The sequence below is a fragment of the Symphodus melops genome (genome assembly GCF_947650265.1).
Source record: "Symphodus melops genome assembly, chromosome: 8".
NCBI lineage: Eukaryota > Metazoa > Chordata > Actinopteri > Labriformes > Labridae > Symphodus > Symphodus melops.
The window spans coordinates 16,697,234-16,716,058 of record NC_136698.1 but is presented as its reverse complement, the minus strand read 5'-3'; the positions used below and the strand labels follow the sequence as shown (position 1 = coordinate 16,716,058).

The 18,825-nt window shown below is 40.4% G+C and overlaps 1 protein-coding gene across 1 annotated transcript in view; it reads left to right on the top strand.

Moving 5' to 3' along the window:
- Nucleotides 1-1,719: 1,719 nt before the first annotated feature.
- Nucleotides 1,720-18,825, top strand: part of atf6 (activating transcription factor 6) — a 31,730-nt gene continuing 14,624 nt past the window's right edge. The window contains exons 1-10 of the mRNA XM_079350436.1: nucleotides 1,720-2,015; nucleotides 2,974-3,050; nucleotides 3,479-3,554; nucleotides 4,305-4,402; nucleotides 5,130-5,253; nucleotides 5,545-5,748; nucleotides 7,604-7,773; nucleotides 15,522-15,707; nucleotides 15,845-15,936; nucleotides 17,625-17,765. Of these exons, the coding sequence (XP_079206562.1) occupies nucleotides 1,916-2,015; nucleotides 2,974-3,050; nucleotides 3,479-3,554; nucleotides 4,305-4,402; nucleotides 5,130-5,253; nucleotides 5,545-5,748; nucleotides 7,604-7,773; nucleotides 15,522-15,707; nucleotides 15,845-15,936; nucleotides 17,625-17,765 (1,268 nt within the window). The 5' untranslated portion in view covers nucleotides 1,720-1,915. The remainder of the gene's footprint in view (nucleotides 2,016-2,973; nucleotides 3,051-3,478; nucleotides 3,555-4,304; nucleotides 4,403-5,129; nucleotides 5,254-5,544; nucleotides 5,749-7,603; nucleotides 7,774-15,521; nucleotides 15,708-15,844; nucleotides 15,937-17,624; nucleotides 17,766-18,825) is intronic.

The following is an 18,825-nucleotide window of genomic DNA, read 5'->3' as shown; positions in this document are numbered from 1 at the left end:
AGATGTACAGACTCCAGACAGATGGTTGACCTCAGTGTTGTTCTTTAACCTGCTGTAATAAGTTAATATAAACCGGGGGTTTGTTCTTTTAATATAAAGCTGAACCAATCAAGCAGGGAATCAACCAGACCACCTCAGGTTAATCTCACTGAGACCTGAAATGCCCATGAGGGATTAAGCCCAGCTACTGATTTTAGTCACACAATGTCTCTTAATGCCGTGCCAGTGCAGTTTAAAAATCACAAACAAAGTCTAAGAATGTACTCTATAAGAGAAGCTTTTGTCTGTGACAGAGCACACGTACTGGCAGGCCCTCATGACGTCCAGATAAAACAACACCTGTTTACGAATGATTGGACAGAAAAACTCCTTTGGATTGTTTGTCATAAGCATTTACAGCATGCAGAATATGCATGTGTCACCATATGTCGCTGCAATTAAATAATACACTGACAACAACAAGTGCTACAGTGACATTTGTATCTACTGATTGAAATGATTCATTAACATCTTCACCAAACAGGATAGGATAGAAGGTTACCAATACCATCTGCTTTAAGTCATTCAATAAAGAGATTCTTTTTAAAAGCTGTTTGATAAACATAAAAAACATAAAAGCTTTTGGAACTTTCAGGAGGAATATTTAAAAAATTAAATTTCAGTACTGAAGCAGCCATGGCTAATATATCGCCCCTCTTAATATTAACAAATCTTCATTGTGGGATAATTGATCTCATCCTAAATAGACTCTCCAGCACACTAAAACCACATATCATTGAAACTACACATAGTTTGTCACACAGGGTTTGTGTATAAAATGTTTTGACACTTCTGAAACCAAATCACAGAACAGCTGGCCTACAGAAGACATTAAATATGGCTTGTATTTCCACGTTTCCTTGAACCTAAAATGTTAGTTTTTATACTTTAAACTCACATATTATTTATCTTCCTTACTGTTTCTGTCTTCTCATATAGAACAATATAAACACATCTTACCCCTTACCTATACATAGTAATAAGGTTATAACTACTAACCACAATTTTCTATTCAAAGGCCTTTAGATGGTCTCTCTAAAGGCGATTAAAAGCTGGATGTTTATACCGCCCCTGCTGTGAGTATACATTCACATCAGACATTGGCATGTCAGTGCCACATAAGCCCTATTGAAGCATCTATCTGTCCAATAATCAACAATAATCTGAGCTCTGATGGGCTCTCCTCACAGCCATCTGTCATTTCAGCAACTCGTTGACTGTGATACTGAAAGTTAGAGCAAATATTCAGGAACCAAGATATGCAGAATTTAAAAAAAACCTGCCAAGTGTAAGTAATATTTATTTAATACAGGAATGAGTTTTCACAAAGGCTGCATGAGAGATGTTGGCCTAAAAGTTCATGCATGTGTATAGCTCTCTCTCGAAAACCAAATCAACATTTGAAAAGCAAGACCTAATTTGTTATTCTAATGTATTGTCTATCATGACAGAATACTTGGATGAATCTGGATGTTAATATAAGAACAACCGAGACGCCTCCTTACTCAAAAGATTTCAACTCAGGTTCTGTCATGAACTCTGTGACTTTCAAAGAGAGGTCAATTTGAGAACACAAACCTCAAACCACAGCAGCCAGAAGTAGGAACTATACCGCCGCCTTGTGGCTTACTTTGGCAGCACCGGTTTGATGTAGAATAAACAATAAAATCCTCTCTGAGTGAGTTCCTGAGTTCGCTGTTTCACCCACATGTCCGTTTGCGGCACCCGTAGATTTTCAGTAAAGTCAGACGTGTATCTTCTCCATTCACGCTTTGAATCGGGAAGTCGTTTCAACCAGCTGAAAGATGAATAGTCCTCTGTGCTGTTGATCGGAACTTGAGTGTTAGAGACAGTCTACTCATGAATTCAGACGAGGATGTCATCCGACTTAACGTTAGAATTAGAAACTCCTCATCGTTATCCTGTGATGGAGAGTGAAACAGACAGCATCTCTATCGACCAGGGGGGAGAGTGGGGTAAGAGCCGGCTAAATACTCGTTCTAGAAGGTTCTAACTATAATTGAAATATCATATGTCAGTACTGTTTGAAATACCCTAAGTGTGAAGGTTGTCGTTTTTGAAATACTGAGGTGAACTTGCGTTTCCATCCACGTTATGCTAATGTGGTTAGCATTAGCTGACGTTAGCTCCAGATGATGTAACGAGAAGTCATGTAAATAAAAAAAAAAACATATTGAAGGTTGTGTCTAAACTTTAAATATATTCGACCATTCCGCCTCGTGTTGTTTGTGTTTATGTTTAATTAGCCGTCAATGCTGACTATTAAACATTATTCTGAAAATGGAGGACATTGTCAAAAGTGAAATCGTGCCCATGTTTGTTTACCTCGCGAGCGTCAATTCAGAAATGATAAGAATAAACATAATTCCCTGACAGCTGTTTTATTTACTAACTAGTTAAATTAATAAAATATAGCAAGTCTAATTCTTCATAGTTTGTACATTATTTACGTACAAACATTATAAATGCACAAACTAAAAAAACTGCTTTTGTCCTTTTTTTAAATTGTTTTGTGAATCTCTTTTATGTTGTTTGTTTTGTTATCAATTATCAAATAAACTAATTTATTATTTTGTGTTGCTACAACTTCACTGTCAGAAATTCGACATTGAGAAATGTACACCAAATATCTATATAGATTATTCATATTCTCGGGCTGCATTATAAAGTAGTTAGATTGAATTGATAACTTTTTTTCATTCTCAGTTTATTTATAAAACTTAAGTTGTCAAGCTTTATAAATGCTGCTTATATTTTCTGCTAGATATGCTTTAATAAAGAGACATTTTATAAATGCATTCCTATTAGTGCCACATATTCTTAAAAGAGCCAAAGGTATTACAAGTCTGTCACTATAGTCTGTTAAAAGCAGGTGTACGTAATGCTTTGTGCTATACGCTTTGTGTTACACAGACATAAGCCTGTTTGATGAGCTAGAACAGCTGGGAAATGCTGATGATCTGCTCCAGGCCCTGGAGATTGCTGCATATGTGAGTAACATCATCTTATCAGTATGCAAAAGAAGCCGTCGACTGCAACTGTTGGAATCACCAGAGAAGTCGGCAGCAGAAACCATGAAATCTGAAACGTGCTGAATATTTGTTTAGTTTTGCAGAACTGAAGACAGAGGTGCCTCATTAGCAAACATGCCTGTAGAGTTGGTTGTGTATGGACAGGTGACACAAGAACGCCGTCATTCCATCCATTATGTACTGTAGGTGTCGGGCATGCTGTAGGAATTGTCAAATATTTATTGATAGTTTCTTGAACACTTGGAGTTTATGACTTAACAACTTGGCAGTAAGAAAAAAAGAATAAAATAATTATGTGCAGAATACTGACTGTTGACCAGACAGAGGATCAAAAAGCATTATTATTATTATTCTGTCATTTTAAAAACGTGTGTTGGATCCCGTAGGCCAGCGAGGGTCCAGACCTGGATTTTGATATCGACATACCGTTGTGGAATGGAGACGCAAGCAGCACCTGCACAGGTACAAGAACATAAACTGCTTTAACTAACTCTTATTTTCAAATCGACATTACAAACTGTTTTCATGGCCTCATGGCTGATTGGAAATGCTGATCAAAATCCCCTCATGGTGTCTGAAATTTGCTGCTTTTTCTATCCAATGGTCCAAAACCCAAAAGCTCCTCATCTGATACACATTTTGTCAAACAATGGCTGATATGATGGGTTTTTTTTAGTTGATTTATAGACCCGAAACTATTGCAGTTTGCAAAATTTCATCACGCTATGAGTGAAGTAAGAGCTTTACAAAGACTGAACTGATGTCTGTGATATGCTGTATAAGTTGAAGGGAAGATAAGTTTCATTGTGTTTAGTCTGCTTCTTCCAGCTTTAAGTACAATTATTTTACCAAGTACCATTTATGAAACACTGATGTCACAATACAAAGTTAGCATGAGTGAAAACAATTCTTTTTATTGTTTATAAAAAAACATTTATTTTTAAAGGTAATCTACCTTTCAGTCTTACATCTGTCTACATATCTTGAAAATGTTTCATATTATGACATCCTATGATTATGAGTGTGTTCTGCTCAATGGTCGATTTTCAAAGCCTTTAAAGTGTCTTTTTATGGGAAACAGTGGTAAATGAATAAGAGTGCTAGCGTTCACTTTTATGGGATGTAATCCATTGGGTTAGTAAATCATATCCATCTTTGCTGATAAGCTTTCATTTATGTATAACACGTTTTTCTTTGTCCTTGTGTGTCCAGATGGTGAGGTGAGCCTGGATTCTCTGTCACCTGCTCACACTCTGAGCTCTGTCCCCTCTCCCTCCTCTGTGGAAGCTCTGTCCCCATACTCCTTACACGTAGGTCACTGTTTTTTTTTTTTATATCATTGTCCTTCTCATTTTTTGGCATTTGACTGCAATTTCCAATGCAAATGTTTTACCTTTGCTGTTGGTTACGAGGATTTGCACGTGTCCTTCTTTTCATCCAGGTGGTGTCCAAACATTGACAGCTGTTCTTAAAGACGCACACATACACACTTGAGACTGTTATTAACAAAAGCCTTAAACACCTTGTCACAATAATAATTTGCCGCCCATTGGAGCTGCGTCCCGCCCCCTCGTTAAAAAAAGGTGCTGACAACTTTAGCCACATTAGCATAATTTAGCAGGCAGATGTTTCCTGTGTGTCAGAGAGAGGGCCAGGGTTACATCAGCAGCTGCACGTTTGTCTGCTTATTGAATCACCCTGACTGAATCCAAGGACATTTGTCTACTAGAGACTTTGAACATTGTCTTCTAGCGCATGTATTCTAAATTTGTCTCAATTAAAAAAAACCAAAAGAAAGTATCTGTACTGTAATACATTGAGTAGACGACCTGGATTTATGAAACATGAATTTCGCTGATGTTAAACAGGACAATGAAAATGTTTTTAGACATCTGCTTCCATTTTCCTCAGATGTTATTTGATGCAGCTGCAAAAAAAACACCATCGTTCTGAAGTTACTCTCAAGTAATGTCATTAGCAGCCTTCGAAACGTAGCACTATGCATTGTTTAAGAGTCTTCTTTGCTTCTCCATTCAGGATGAGGCCCTCTCTCCAGAATCGCTGCTCTCTCCCGTTTCCGTCTGCTCGGAGTCCAGTGGCTTTTCTGCAGTCTCTTCCCCAGCTCGGAAAGCTCCGAAGAGGACCAGTCAGACCACACGAGGTGAGTTTTTCTTTAGCTGGGATTTATATTTGTACACTACTTTGTGCAAATACTGAGGGAACTTTTGTACCTCATGAAGGGATTCACAGAATTCTGCCTGTGGTTCAACCATACAAAGAAAGACAGACATGTTCACGTGTATGAGGAATAAAAAAAAAAGGCAACTAGTTTAAGATACCCTGTTTCTGCAAAAAAGAAAAAAAAATCCTTACATATTGTTCTTATCTGATTGTTTAAAAAAAAGATTTCTGGTTTCTCATCTAATTTCTTGCAATCCTCTACCCACTCCAGTCAAACCAGTTCAGCAAATCAAGAGGCTGAGTCAGATGAGCCCGAAGGTTCCCATCCAGCCAAAGCCTCTGATTACAGCTGTGCCGTTGGCTCATGCAGCAGCTCCCCTGCAGGCCAAGACAATCATCATCCAGCCTCTGCAGACCACCATGCTTCCTGTGGTCAAACCAGCTCAATTCAACATTCAACCAGCGCCCCCTCCAGGTCAGAGCCCAGATGGCAACACATTGAGACCCATTTCCTCAGATTGAACTGTATTGCATCAGACCAGTGTGCTAAATATATATGAGACTTTTTTTTTTTCAGGAAATGATTATTGTAATATTAGTCATCTCTGATGATTTTGGTTGCTGTTCTTCGTCGCCACGTTATTTTCATTTTGGTGTCCTCACCAGTAGATGGTGCTTTTACTTCAGTTTTAACTCTTGAGCTCTTCAGTCCTCAGTGTCCCGATTTACTATTCCTGTTGGTTTAAGAATTAGGCAAGGCACGTTTATTTATGTAACACAGTTCAGCTGAGCAATAAGGCAAATCCAAATGCTTCACGTGAAACATCAAAGCATCATGACTTGGGGAAAAAAAAACAAAAAAAAAACATTAAAGAAGGAAATCTGAAAAACATTAAAATCTAAGAGAAGATAAAAGGGAAAGAGAGACAAACCAGATGAAATATAGTAAGACTGTATTAAAATAAAAGGGTAAAAATGATGGCGCAATTTACATGAGACCAATTTTGTTTATGTTTACAAACAATTATCCAGGTTTTAGCATTGTGGGGCTTTAGGTTTAATAGATATGAAATAAAAACCTTTTAACCCACTTAAAAAAAACAACTATTAACTGTCTGCTGTGTATTTTAATGTGTTTTGGCATCTATGTCATTATGTTGTTGTTTTGTGGTTAGGCCCACCTGGCGCACCAGTCTCAGTCTTCAGTGTGTTACAGCAGCAGCCCCCAGGCCAGTGTAAATACTTCTGTCATTGTTGAGGACCTAAGAGAGTTGAGTTTCTGACCTCTGTGGTCTGGACTTACATTTGAGCTTGGCTCTCCTGTTTGTTCTGCTTGAATCATCCATGTTTAGGACCACAGATGGGAGGTCAAATCCAATATGCTTGGTGTCAAATGTCTCCTTAATGAAAGATCGTCACAAACGTCACCTGTGACGAGTGAGCCCAGGCATGGAGAATGTTTATAGAAAGGAATTGAAGGAATAAAAATGCATGTTTTTATAGAGTCTGACTTGGGCAGTCATGTGTTTCCGATGATCAAAACACTATGACAGTTTTTTTTCCAAGTTACTCAATTTCTTTTGACTTTGATCATCATGAACTCTTTATTCAGATGGAGAGGTCGGGTACAATACACAGCTTTGGCACCTCACATTCATTAGCTTACACTTCCACAAAACGAGCACTGACAGCTTGTTTAGCATTCGTGTTGAAGGCTGCTGAGTCATTTTGAGGGATAGTTCCTGGCACAGTCTTACTCTGAAGGGTGGGCCACCCTCCTGGAGGCTCCTACATTAACAGGACATTTATTAACATGGACAGTTTGTTGAGCTTTTGCTCGTGTCTTTCTGTTCGGTCCCTCTGAAAAGTGGCACACATGCACGTTTATGTGTGCTCATGCACATAAAACTCGCACACCTCTTGGTTTTGGAATGTGGAAGTTTAAGAGCACGGGTCAAGATGGTAAACATCTTTTCCACCTGTGCTTTGAATATAGAGAGTCCTGTTAAATACAAAGGGGTTACTGTGGGTCACAAAGGTAGGAGGCTTCAAGGACCTGGATCGTACCATCTGCAGCAGAAGATATTTTTAGCAGCAGATTGCTAGGATAGGATGCTAGGATTGCTAGGATATTAGCTTAGATATTTGCTGTTTGATAGTAGAGAATAAGGGTGATGGAAAGCTAACCGTCTGAAACATAACAATCTGACAGACACATAATCACAGCCATTGCAGCTTTAGTGGCCTCAGTGTTGATTATTAATAATCACACAGTAAACATATGATATTAGTATAACTGAGACCTGTAATTCTCCACGTCTCCTCCTCAGGACGTACCATAGTGCTGTCTCAGCCGAGCCAGGTGCTACAGATCCAGACACCACAGACCATCACCAGCAATGTGGTCGCCATGCCAACACTCAGCCAGGAGAGGCCGGCCCCTGTGCCTGCTCCTCCAGCGGGCTCCTACACACTTCGATCCCCCTCCTCCGACGATGATGTAAGTCTTCCTCACCCACAAAATGTGACAACTCTCCCTGTGTGTTCTGCTGTTGGACTGCAGGGGGGTATGAACTTGAAGGGCGTACATGTCAAAGTCATCTTTATTGTCAGTTGACATACAGAAAAATAGAAAAAAGGTTTCTCTCTGAGCCACGGTGTAAACTCACAGTAGAAAGATTTTTAAAACATAGATAGGATAAAAATACAAGTACAGATTTACAAACATTCAGGATACTGTGCAAAGATGTGCATTTTGAAAAAACAACAGGATCAACAACAAATGTGCATGGACTCGTATTAACCGCAATTAAATAAATATAAGGCACTAACTTAGTAAATAAAATAATAATCATTTGTTTTGTAGTTTAAGAGTCCATCTGTTTTTAAAGTGAATGATACTTCTGTGTTGCTGATGAAGAACAATCTTCATAAAGTGGCATTCATGTAAAAGTGTCTGGTGCCGATTGGTTTCCAGTTCCAGTTTGGGTTGGGGGCAGAGAGAGACAGTGAGAGAGAGAAGACAGAGAGAGAGAGGATTGCTCCGGGAGGTGTCAAGAGTCAAGCAAGAAAACAAAACCTTGCGTAGATGATTTCAGGGAGAGTGAGCGACATGAACATAAGAACATCTCCCTCTGCTTCCTCCATCATTCCACGAAGCTCCTCCCACCAAATGCAGCACCAGACATGCACGACAACCGTCGTCACTAAAAACCGTCTGTTGCACTGAGCTAGTTATGTTTGACTTGAAGGACAGAATCGCTGACAGAGAGTAAATAAAACGTACGAAAAAAGTAAACAAAAACATATTGAGAAACAGAAAATGATGCGATTTTATATATAGTTGCTGTTATTGGCTAGCTACTTGCAAGCTACCCCTGATTGGTTGTTTGATTCAGACAATGATATATATAAAAAAAAACACTTCTATACATTTAATTAATTTTAAGGAACAATTCATTAAATAAGCAAGTAAAAAAATGAATTATGGGATAGATATTAAATGCCTCTTCTTCTTTTTTGCAAACATTGCCGATCTACTTCTGTGGGCTTTTTAGACTGAAAATGTTCCCCCTCAATCTTTATGTGCAATCACCTTTTTATGCGTGTCATTATAGACGCTCACAAGGGTGTTGACATGAACACATATTTCTGTAAATGTCATCGAACACTAACATAACCTTAAAAAATGTGTTTTGAACATTGCTGTAAAATGTTTTCAGACTGCTCACTTAGCCTTGATTGGTAACACCCAGAAGGGTCTCGAGGGAACTCCCATCTGTTTTTCTTTGGTTACACATTTAACATGTGGGAGGTTGTTTACTGAGGAAAAGAGTTAGTAAATACAGGTACATACTTGGAGTTCAGCACTCCAAAATCAAATTATTCTTAATGGAGACCTACCAGTAATTGCACAAACAAAACGTCAAACACAAGATCACTGACGTGGCCGTGAAGCAGGTTGTCTGTGCACACATGGCTCCAATTAATACCACTGTGATTCGTCCACTCGGTTTTCTCTCTCATCTGTTGAAAGTTTTCTCGACTACGCTCACCTGAAGGTCAAAGCTTAGGCTGTTTCCAAAGAGCAGACTGTTTATTTACTAAACAAGACTTCCTCACAGGCATGGCGAGATTATTGTGACTTTAGCACCATTTGTAGCCAAACACATTTTAAAAGGGTTTTCCAATGGAACATAAAAACGTGTGGGGGGAAAAAGTGATGCAGAAAAGTAGAATTTTTTTTTTTAAAGTCAGTAGTATTTAAATTCATGGGAAAAGCAGTGCAGAGAAGAGGCCATTTGTTTCGCTTTATTAGTTTTAATGAAGACAAGTCAGGAACACTTTGAATAAGCTGCAGCTGTTGGATGGATATTTTACAAAGACCTGTAAAGACACAATTGTTAGACTCAAGTCCACTGGAAAAACCCAAGCGTAAACATGTTTGCCAAAGTCTTGCCATAGCTGTGCTCCATAAATAGAAATGGGAATATATCGTCATGTGCTACTTGCAAACGCATGCATTTATGCAGATGTTACAGAGCTGATATGGCTGCAAAGCTGTCAGGACAACTGACCTATGGTGCAGTTGACAATAACACCATTAGCCATATTGTAGCTCTGGAATTAAAAAAACTAACAAAAAACAAACTGTTTGCTTTTATTAAAGCAATGGTTTTATCAGCACCGTCAACTGTTTTTGAAATGTACACACTTAGACATAATGTGATGATAAACGAATAAAAGTGAAGCAAAAAGGCACGTATATAATAAAGAGACATCAAATGATTACATTTTTTTAAACTGTGATTAATTGCGTTTGAAATTCCATTATTTGACATTTAAAAATACAAATTATCTGGCTTTTATGTTAATTTGTTGTACAGTCTCAAGATGAGAGCACTTAACTCTGCTTTTATTTTGAAATAAAGTCCTGACTTTTTTTTTAAATTAATTACGAGTAACTAGTTTATGCTGTGTCAGGCTGTTTTTAATAAATGAAGGACATCGATTATCAGCATCATATCTTCCAAAGACTCCAGCTCAGGCGTGGACACGTGCACTTATTAGGTCACTGTGACTTTGCGGTTGCCAGTCTGGATCTTATCCAACATGACTCTCTCATTCGAACATTTTTCAGTATTTATTTTAATTTCACAGACCATTAACTTTAATTTTTGGAATAAAATGTGAACAAAACCCGTCGGGAGAAAAAAGTTTACAACCTTGTTTTTTATTTATTTATTTATTTTTAATGTAGACGCTGAATGTATTTTTCCACTCTGAAGGAAAGATTTCTGTCCTAGGTGGAGAAAGGATGTTTTCTGACCGTTTGTAACTCTTGTTCTGGTAAAAGCGACTCATCTTTTTGGTCTTTGTTTGAAGGATTTATATGATGTAACCGTGGTTCAGACAGTGTAAACGATGGATTTGGCTCCCCATGAGGATGAAACAGGGTGGATCACTGTGTGTGTTGCCTTCAGAGGTGATGTCAGGACAGCTGCAGTAAACAGAAGACACATGCACAAAGAGACGCATCGAAGTACAGATATCCTTGCGGATGATTTAACGCTCTGCTCGTTTTCAGCCCAACACTTTTTTTTCAGTACGATCTGCGTAATGAAAGCAGAACAGGACGGTATAGAGTTTTCAGGAGTTAACATAGGATACTTTTAATTGCTTCAGGGACTTTCCTGCAGATTTAAAGTTAATAAAAACTCACTTAAAGCGGGCTTTGTGAGTTGTGTAAACTTGTGGTCTCTCAATAAATGTTCCCCAACTTTTAGCATTTCTCGTTCTGTGTGGGAGAGGCTGTTGTTCTCCTGAAGACCTGGGGCCTGTTTGTTGTCCTGTGTTTCTGATTCTTCTCTCTTTGTTGCTTAAACAAACTGCAAATCTTTCCATTGCGGAGTCATGGAGATGCCGTGACTTTCTGCAACTTCTGTTGTTTCAGGCTTCGTTTCCCAGCACAACAGTTCCTGATGGCTCGCTGTTGTTCGACCTTTAGCGAGTGGAGAAGCATGTTCTCAATCTGTCTTCTCGTCTGTTTTGTCTTGTTTTTGGAACGCGACTTCCACGTTTCTAGTGTTTCCCTTGCACAGTGCAGCTCCCACTGACGTGGCAGGGAGGTTGCAGAAGTGCATCATGTTAATAAGGGCTTTTTTTTTTTTTTTTTTTAATTGGGAGAAAACATGTGTGTCACATTTGTGGGATGTCCCCTTAATCATCTGCAAGGATATCAGTAGGGACACCACAAGCACGGATCACATTTACAGGAATCATTCTCTTATGGGAATTAGATAAAGAAACATTTATGAACCTCAAATCAGCAGTTCTTCTTTACATATACTCTTCATTTATCTTGAAATGATCCCTAGTTGCTATTTTAGTATTGATTATGGTCCATCTCCGGCTGCCTGAGAGAAACTTGTCGTGGGGATTATCAGGTCTGGAGAAGAGCTTTTCAGTCAGACTTTAACAACGATGTCAGAGAAATCAGCAGCCCTGAGGCCAGAACAAACACAGCTCTCAGCCATTTCTAAAGCTAACTATTGTTAGGGAAGTCTAAATAAACTAACTGGTTGGGGTTTAAATGTGTAGGGGAAAATAGGAAAGGGCTTTTTTTGTCATATCATTTCCTACAGGAAAAAAATTTAAGATTTGGTTAAAAGAAAAGTTAAAAAAATATTTTAATTTTGTCAAATGTGGGTGTTGGATCAGTGAATTAAATGGAAACTAATGACAGTGTGTCAATTATAAAATGAACAATGGTAGATGTCAGAACAAAGTGTAACATTGAGACAATTAGTAAGCGTCACAAAGAAAGCAACTCTGACTTAAATAGCATTATCTGTAGAAAGTTAGCTTTCCACCTACTGTACAAGCTAGCGGTCATCCCACGCCAAGTGCAGCCATGGCAGTAAAACTGCTGATTGTAGTAAAGTAAGGGGGGGGGGTTTAATGTGTTCAAATTCAGCTTGACATCTATTAAACACATTTTTATATCTGTCTAAAAGAGTTACATAGTTTGGCTTTCAATATAGTTTCTTCCTCGGCTCACTTGTGCCGTGTCACAATGTTAGAGTGTGTGCAGCTGTGTTACTTTATAACCTCACTGTGTTTTGGCTGCAACGCAGATCTGGACTTGGTAGGTTGTGTAAAAGGCCTGTTAAAGATGGCATGCTAGTGCCAGGTGTTACTACTACATGTTGTATCTACAGCATGTCTGTGTGTGTAAGCCCGGGCGGTAAACGGCTGCTGACGATTACACGCTTCAGGCAGGTGCTGCGCTGGATGAAGCTTTTGCAACAGCTGTAAACAGCCATCAGGGATCGGGTCACTGTGATGCAATGAGCTCCTATAGCAGCCAGGGATTTAGATACACAGTGTGTGTGTGTGTGTGTGTGTGTGTGTGTGTGTTCTGGACAGAAAAAAAGAAATGTTTTGGAATTGCAGGTCTAAACGTCAGACCCTAAGTGTTTAACCAGTTCATCATTTGACATGTGGGTAATCTGTTGAATGTTTCACAATTTAACGCTTTTATTATCTCCACATTTCAGTGCAAATTCTGCTTTTGTTTAATGTAGTCCAACAGAGAAAGAAACTTCAGCATTTCATTGCAAACAGAAACCATAGTACTTTAACTTTTTTTTTTTTTTTTTAATCAATGCACCCATACAAAAATGACGCCTTCCTCCAACAATGGTTGCCTTAAAAGTAAAAAAAGAAAAAGTGCAAGACACCATTGCTGACCGCAGCCTCAGTCGAGCACTCAGACACTTTTAAAGGAGATATGGAGAGAAATTGAGTGCCTTAAGCGTGAATTGCCTCACAGATCAACTCTTAGAATTCAGCATCACAGCTTCACGGTTATCCCACCTGTGGAACGCACGCCACAGTCAAAGTGTTTATGGCCTGCAGTTAAATCAAGACACGTTTTCACCCGAGCTTGTAAAACTCCCCTCCCATTTGAGGAGGTTAATGGTTCATCACACACTTCCTCCAGGAGTAACCCTTTGGATGCTGAAATTTATTTATTTTTAAAAAGGACAGTGTGACCATGAGGCGTGCTGGAGCAGCTGGAGTTATGCGTCATGCTCGGTTGTCTTTTCAGTGACTTTTCTCACCATCACCCGTCCAAAAAATGATTTGTTGGGAAATGCCACGCTGCCATTATTTTTGCCCCCTCGCTCTTCGTTTTTTTTTTTCTCTCTCTCTCTCTCCTCTATGCTGATGGCGATGCAGCGCTCCCTCTGCTCTCCACTCCCTGGTAACTGATTACATGCAGCGTTCCCAGGCTCAGACTGGTGGCACTGCTCCCAGATCTGTGGCTGGGAGACAGAGGTTTCTCAGGAGACAGAACACAAATACAAGGGATTCAAATAACTTAATCACCAGCGGAGCGATTAGGTCCAGGATCTCAGGGGCCTTTGGGGGGGCGAGGGAAGGGCATTTAAGAGGGGTAGCTGGGTACTGGTTGGTTAACAAAGGTGTTTGAGTAATCCCCTCGACGTTGGGTTTGGGTTATGTGCATTTGGAACAAGTCATGCGCTGTCTGGGCTTGTGTGCAAACTTTAAATTTTGGTTGTCACCTTTGACTTGGAGTTTCCTGCGTCCCATAAACAAGCTGTAACATTCCTCCTCCTCATTTATTTATTTGGTTACGTGTTTATTTGTACTGATTTTTCACATGTTTGTTTGCCTCCTCAGGGTTTAAAACAATCTTTCTTTTGGAATGAAGCCTTGTGAAACAGCAACAACTACAATGGGAAAACGCTGAATATTTATTTTCAAAGCTACTTAAGATAAGATAAGATAAGATAATCCTTTATTCGTCTCGCGAGCGGAGAAATGTACGGTGTTACTGCAGCAAAGCGAAGCAGGATAGCAGAAGAAGATCACACGGTGCAAAAAAATTAAAATGGATAAAAATATAAGTGTAGAAAAAAATATGCATCAAAAACAATAATCAAGAGTTAGTAAGAAAAAATATGCATCAATTAAAGAGCTAGAAAAATATGCATCAGAAAAGGAACTTAAAGATGAGTGTGTGTATAAACAGTATGAACACTAGTATGCACACAATGCATATAAGGAGGGAATATTATTGCACAAATTGTCCCATAAATAAATGTTGCCATGCAATCAAAGGATATGAGACAGTCATTTGCAGCAATTTAAACAGACTGTTTTTTTGTTGTTTTTTTTTAACCTCCAGATCTCTTACATGTGTAGTGCATATGTGTTTATGTGTCTCAGATGTACACCTCAAAGAGTGACACGCTCTGTAAACAGACCTCCGCTCACACATAGAACAGAGGCATGTGCAGGCGACCTCGTGACCTCTCAGAGGATGTGGGTGTAAATATTTTCGGAGCGTACGCTTAATCTCGTGCACTTTACGGCTCTTCGGGGCGACCGCTGATTGGTTGCAGAGGCGTCATTAACCTTGTGACACATCTTCAACATGTCCATTTATTATTCTATCGGCGTCGTAAACTGAAACGTCAGCAGGGGTTGTTTTCCGCCAAAGAATAACAAAGTCGACCCTGGCTTTAATGCCGGCGCCCCCCTTTCCATCTTTTATTTACTTTCTCACCAGGTTGTCTGTCTTTGTAGTGTTCTTCTCTCTCTCTCTCTCTCTCTCTCTCTCTCTCTCTCTCTCTCCCTTCTCCCAGCTTCTCCTACATCTTGTAAGGAGTTTCCGTTTCGTCATCTTGTACCATGTCCTGCATTTATTCTGAGTGTGAAACAGTGGGCGTTAGAGCAAGCTGACCGAGCAGATGTGAAAGCTTCAGGATGGAAACAGCAGTTAATTTGGATGAGCACACATTACATGCTAATCTAAAGTTGACTCCACGACCTTTTTTTTTTTTTTTTTTTTTGCATGCCTTTATATGCCAGCGTTTCCTCCGTATTTCCTTGAGTCTTGTTTAGGTCATTTTAAGTAGAAATGCTCAAATCAATTGGGAGACCAATATTAACCCAGTGACCCAGAAAGCACAGATCAGTAAGAGGAACTTGTGATCCATCCAAAGTGGTGACACCAAAGAGATTCTCCTGATGAAGCGCAGAGCGATGGAAGAAAAAGAACAGGCGGCTCAAACAGGCAGTTTCATTCATTCTTGCAATAACCTAACTTGTGTTCCTGTTACGATGTGTGTTGACTGGATGGTTTGGATAATGTCATTTAATACGAGTGAGCAGCCCAGTCTAAATTTGATTTCGTTTCTGTCTTTGTTGTCCCAGTCGAAGTTTTCCCAGAGGCAGCAGCGTATGATAAAGAACCGTGAGTCGGCATCCCTGTCCCGGAAGAAGAAGAAGGAGTATCTGCTGTCTCTGGAAGCTCGCCTCAACATGGCGCTGTCTGAGAACGAAGCACTCAAGTGTGAGAACGGCAACCTCAAGAGGCAGCTGGAGGGCCTGCTGAGCGAGGTGAGAGAGGCTGCGGCTCTGTCCAAACTTCTCTCAGACTAGACTTCTTAACGTGCCCGTGCGCACGCCGACAAAATGCAGAAGAAGTTTGCATAACCCAATTCTGATGTATTTCTTCTTACATAATCTGTTTGCAGAACACAGTACTTAATGCAACAGCCCCAAAGAGGAGAGCTGTGTGTCTCATGGTGGTGTTGGTGTTTGTCATGCTGAACGTTGGGCCAATGAGGTGAGCATGTGATACATGACTATGGACCTTTCTCTCTATGTTCTCGGTGGTATCCGCATTTTTTTTCCCTCTGATTTTTGTTGACCCTTTTTTGTTGCCGTAGATGTCACACACAGTTTCCCAGTTTCTGCATCCTGCAGTTTGTTTCTGCATTATCTCACATGCCATGTTCACTCACAGTGCCTTGTCTGATTTAAAAGATTTGATTGGCTGAGTAGTGAAGATGTGAAGATTTTGGACAAATGCATTAGTGTGTGACCTTACTGACCCAACCCTCAAACAGAACCGTTAAGAGAGGAAAAGCTGCCAGTTTGTTGTTTTTGTTTCACTGTCATGAAGTTGATACCTTAGCTATTTTTAAATACTGCAGGATACTGTATTATTGTATTACCGCCCCAGCCTAAAGGCAGATACTTTAGCTGATGGTACAGGAAGATGACTTTCAAATTATTGAGGATGCACAAGAGTTTGATTACCAGAGGGAATCAAATGGGAAGCCCCATGACTCATTCAGGGAATAAAGTCTCTTGTGACATTACTGAAAAAAAGAAGCCTTTATTAAAAACAGTGCCGAAAGTTTCCTACCAAAGCAGTATGTTTACACAAACCAGCTTCTCGCACATTATTTAGCTGTTGATTAAATGTTAACCAAGAAAGAAGAAGGAAAAAATTCTTTAAACCTTAAAGCCAAATCAACCAAACCTATTCGTAGCACAATTAGAATGATTTACACATGTACCATGTTGATCATGATTGAAGCTGATTGCCATCAATGGTTCATCCCTGCCAACTGGCTCTTCTGTGTATTTTCCATTCCTCTGTTATTGTCTCCAGAGTTTATAAGACGTTGTGAATAATGGGTGAAAAAGCCCCGAAACACCCTGCTGGATAGTGAGGGAAGTAAACATTTACTATTTAAAAAAAACAAAACCCATCTGATTATTTCGGGCAACAAAAGAAGAATAAAGAACATGTGTTTATGAGTCTTTTTCTTATCGGTGCTCGTAATGTAACAGTGCTGACAAATGAAGACACGTTATCTAAATCTAAATGGGGGGGGGGGGGGGGGGTTCTGATTCCACCCAGTGACCAGATGGTGTTATTGTGTAACTCCACAAACTCCAATTCCCAGTCCATCTCCAAATGTTAACCATGACTTCTCTTGTCTCATGTTTGACAAATATTTGGACAGACGCTCTCGACACAGAAGAGAACTTTTACTTCTCTGACCTGCTGGTTTAAAAACTGTGCGCTCAGAGCTGGGATGAATTTTTCTTTTTCTATTGTTCTCGGACAAGTGATAAAGTTTGAAGAGAATCGTGTGACTTGAAGGTTATTCATAGTAGTCCGTGTGTGTCTGTACCTTTGCTTGCGTCTGTGTGTTTTGTGTTGGGGGCTCTCCTTTGGAATGTAAAATATGCCCGCTTTGAGGTCAGATCCCTTTGAAATGAAAATGCCACCCAGTGTAGTTATAGCATTCAAAGAGACTGTGTGTATTATTGCTTGTGTGAGTGCGCTCCACAATGCTCTAGGTTATACAGTCGTGGATCAGAGTTCACATTCTGCTTGTTGCTAGAAACAGGGACCCCTTCCTGTGCACAGGATGTGGCCCATTTGGAATTTTGTGGTCATTTCAGTCCAGTACCCAGTCTTTTCACCTCACCTCACCTGTCTTTCCGTCTCATCAGTTTATTTCAGGCTAGCTCCAAAACCGAAGTTTTTACCGAACGACACATCAGCAGAAGACTGCTCGCTCCCGCAGATGACCAGCCTGAGTTTGTGACGGGCCCCGAGTCCCTCCGCGGTGGCCCCTCCGAGATCGCCGACAGGTAATGATCTCAACCACCTCTCCGCCCTCCGACACCTTTCACAACACGACGCCATGCCAGCAGACCAGGATGCACCTGTGCAGGGGCTCGGTCTGACCTGGTACAGCTCATTATGACAAGTGTAAACACGCCTGCCAGCCGCTCACTGACTCAGCCCAAACGTCTGCCTTTCAAACAGCTCAGGGCTCCTGAGCCGGTCGGCCCGCTGTTGTGCTTTTAGTGTCATGGTGGGAAATTGCAGTCAAGCCTCGTTTGACATCCAGCTTTCTATTGCTGTTCCCGGTTTATTTTTCTAAAAGTTTATGTATTTGTCTTTCTTTTTTGCAATGCAATCGAGGCCCAGCAGTCTCATTCTTAAATTGCATAAATAACATTCTTGTTTGGTACATTACCTGCACACTCGTGTGCTGAAAATGATGTTTTTCGAGGTGGTCAGAGGGTCTAATGTGTGCATGGCACGACCAGTCTGTGTTCTGTCAGATCTCTGCGCAGGCTATGTTACATGTTAATGCGAACCATTCAGTTGGCCTATCAGGTTACCGGCAGCATTAAACGCAGCGCAGGCAGGAAGGAACACGTTAGCCTTTACAAAAGGGCTGACAGGCAGCGAGGAGGATGATGGGGGGGGGGGAGTGTGGTAGGTGGGGGGCATGCAACCTAATCTTGGGGTCCCACTGAACATGAACATGAACTGAAGTATTCCTTGAGCTTTTAGAGGCGGGAACGTGAGGCGAGTCGACATATTTGCTCTGATGTGGTGGTGGGGGGGGGGGTGTTACGTCATCAGGAAACGTTTAGGTAACAAGACTTCTGCAGGTGGGCACCGACTGTGTGGACAGCCTACATCATCGCCTCCATCAACATAATCATTCATTTGCTGAGCTATAACAGTTGTGTTTAAAGTCAAAGTAATGTCCGAGGCGGAAAGCCAAGTCTTGGCGTGCTGTTCACTACTCATCTGTAGTGAACAGCGGCGGATGAAGAACCGGAGAGTACAGATATCAGACATTTCTCGTGTAAAAGTGTCTGATATTTACTGTCTGTAAATGTCAGGAGGATT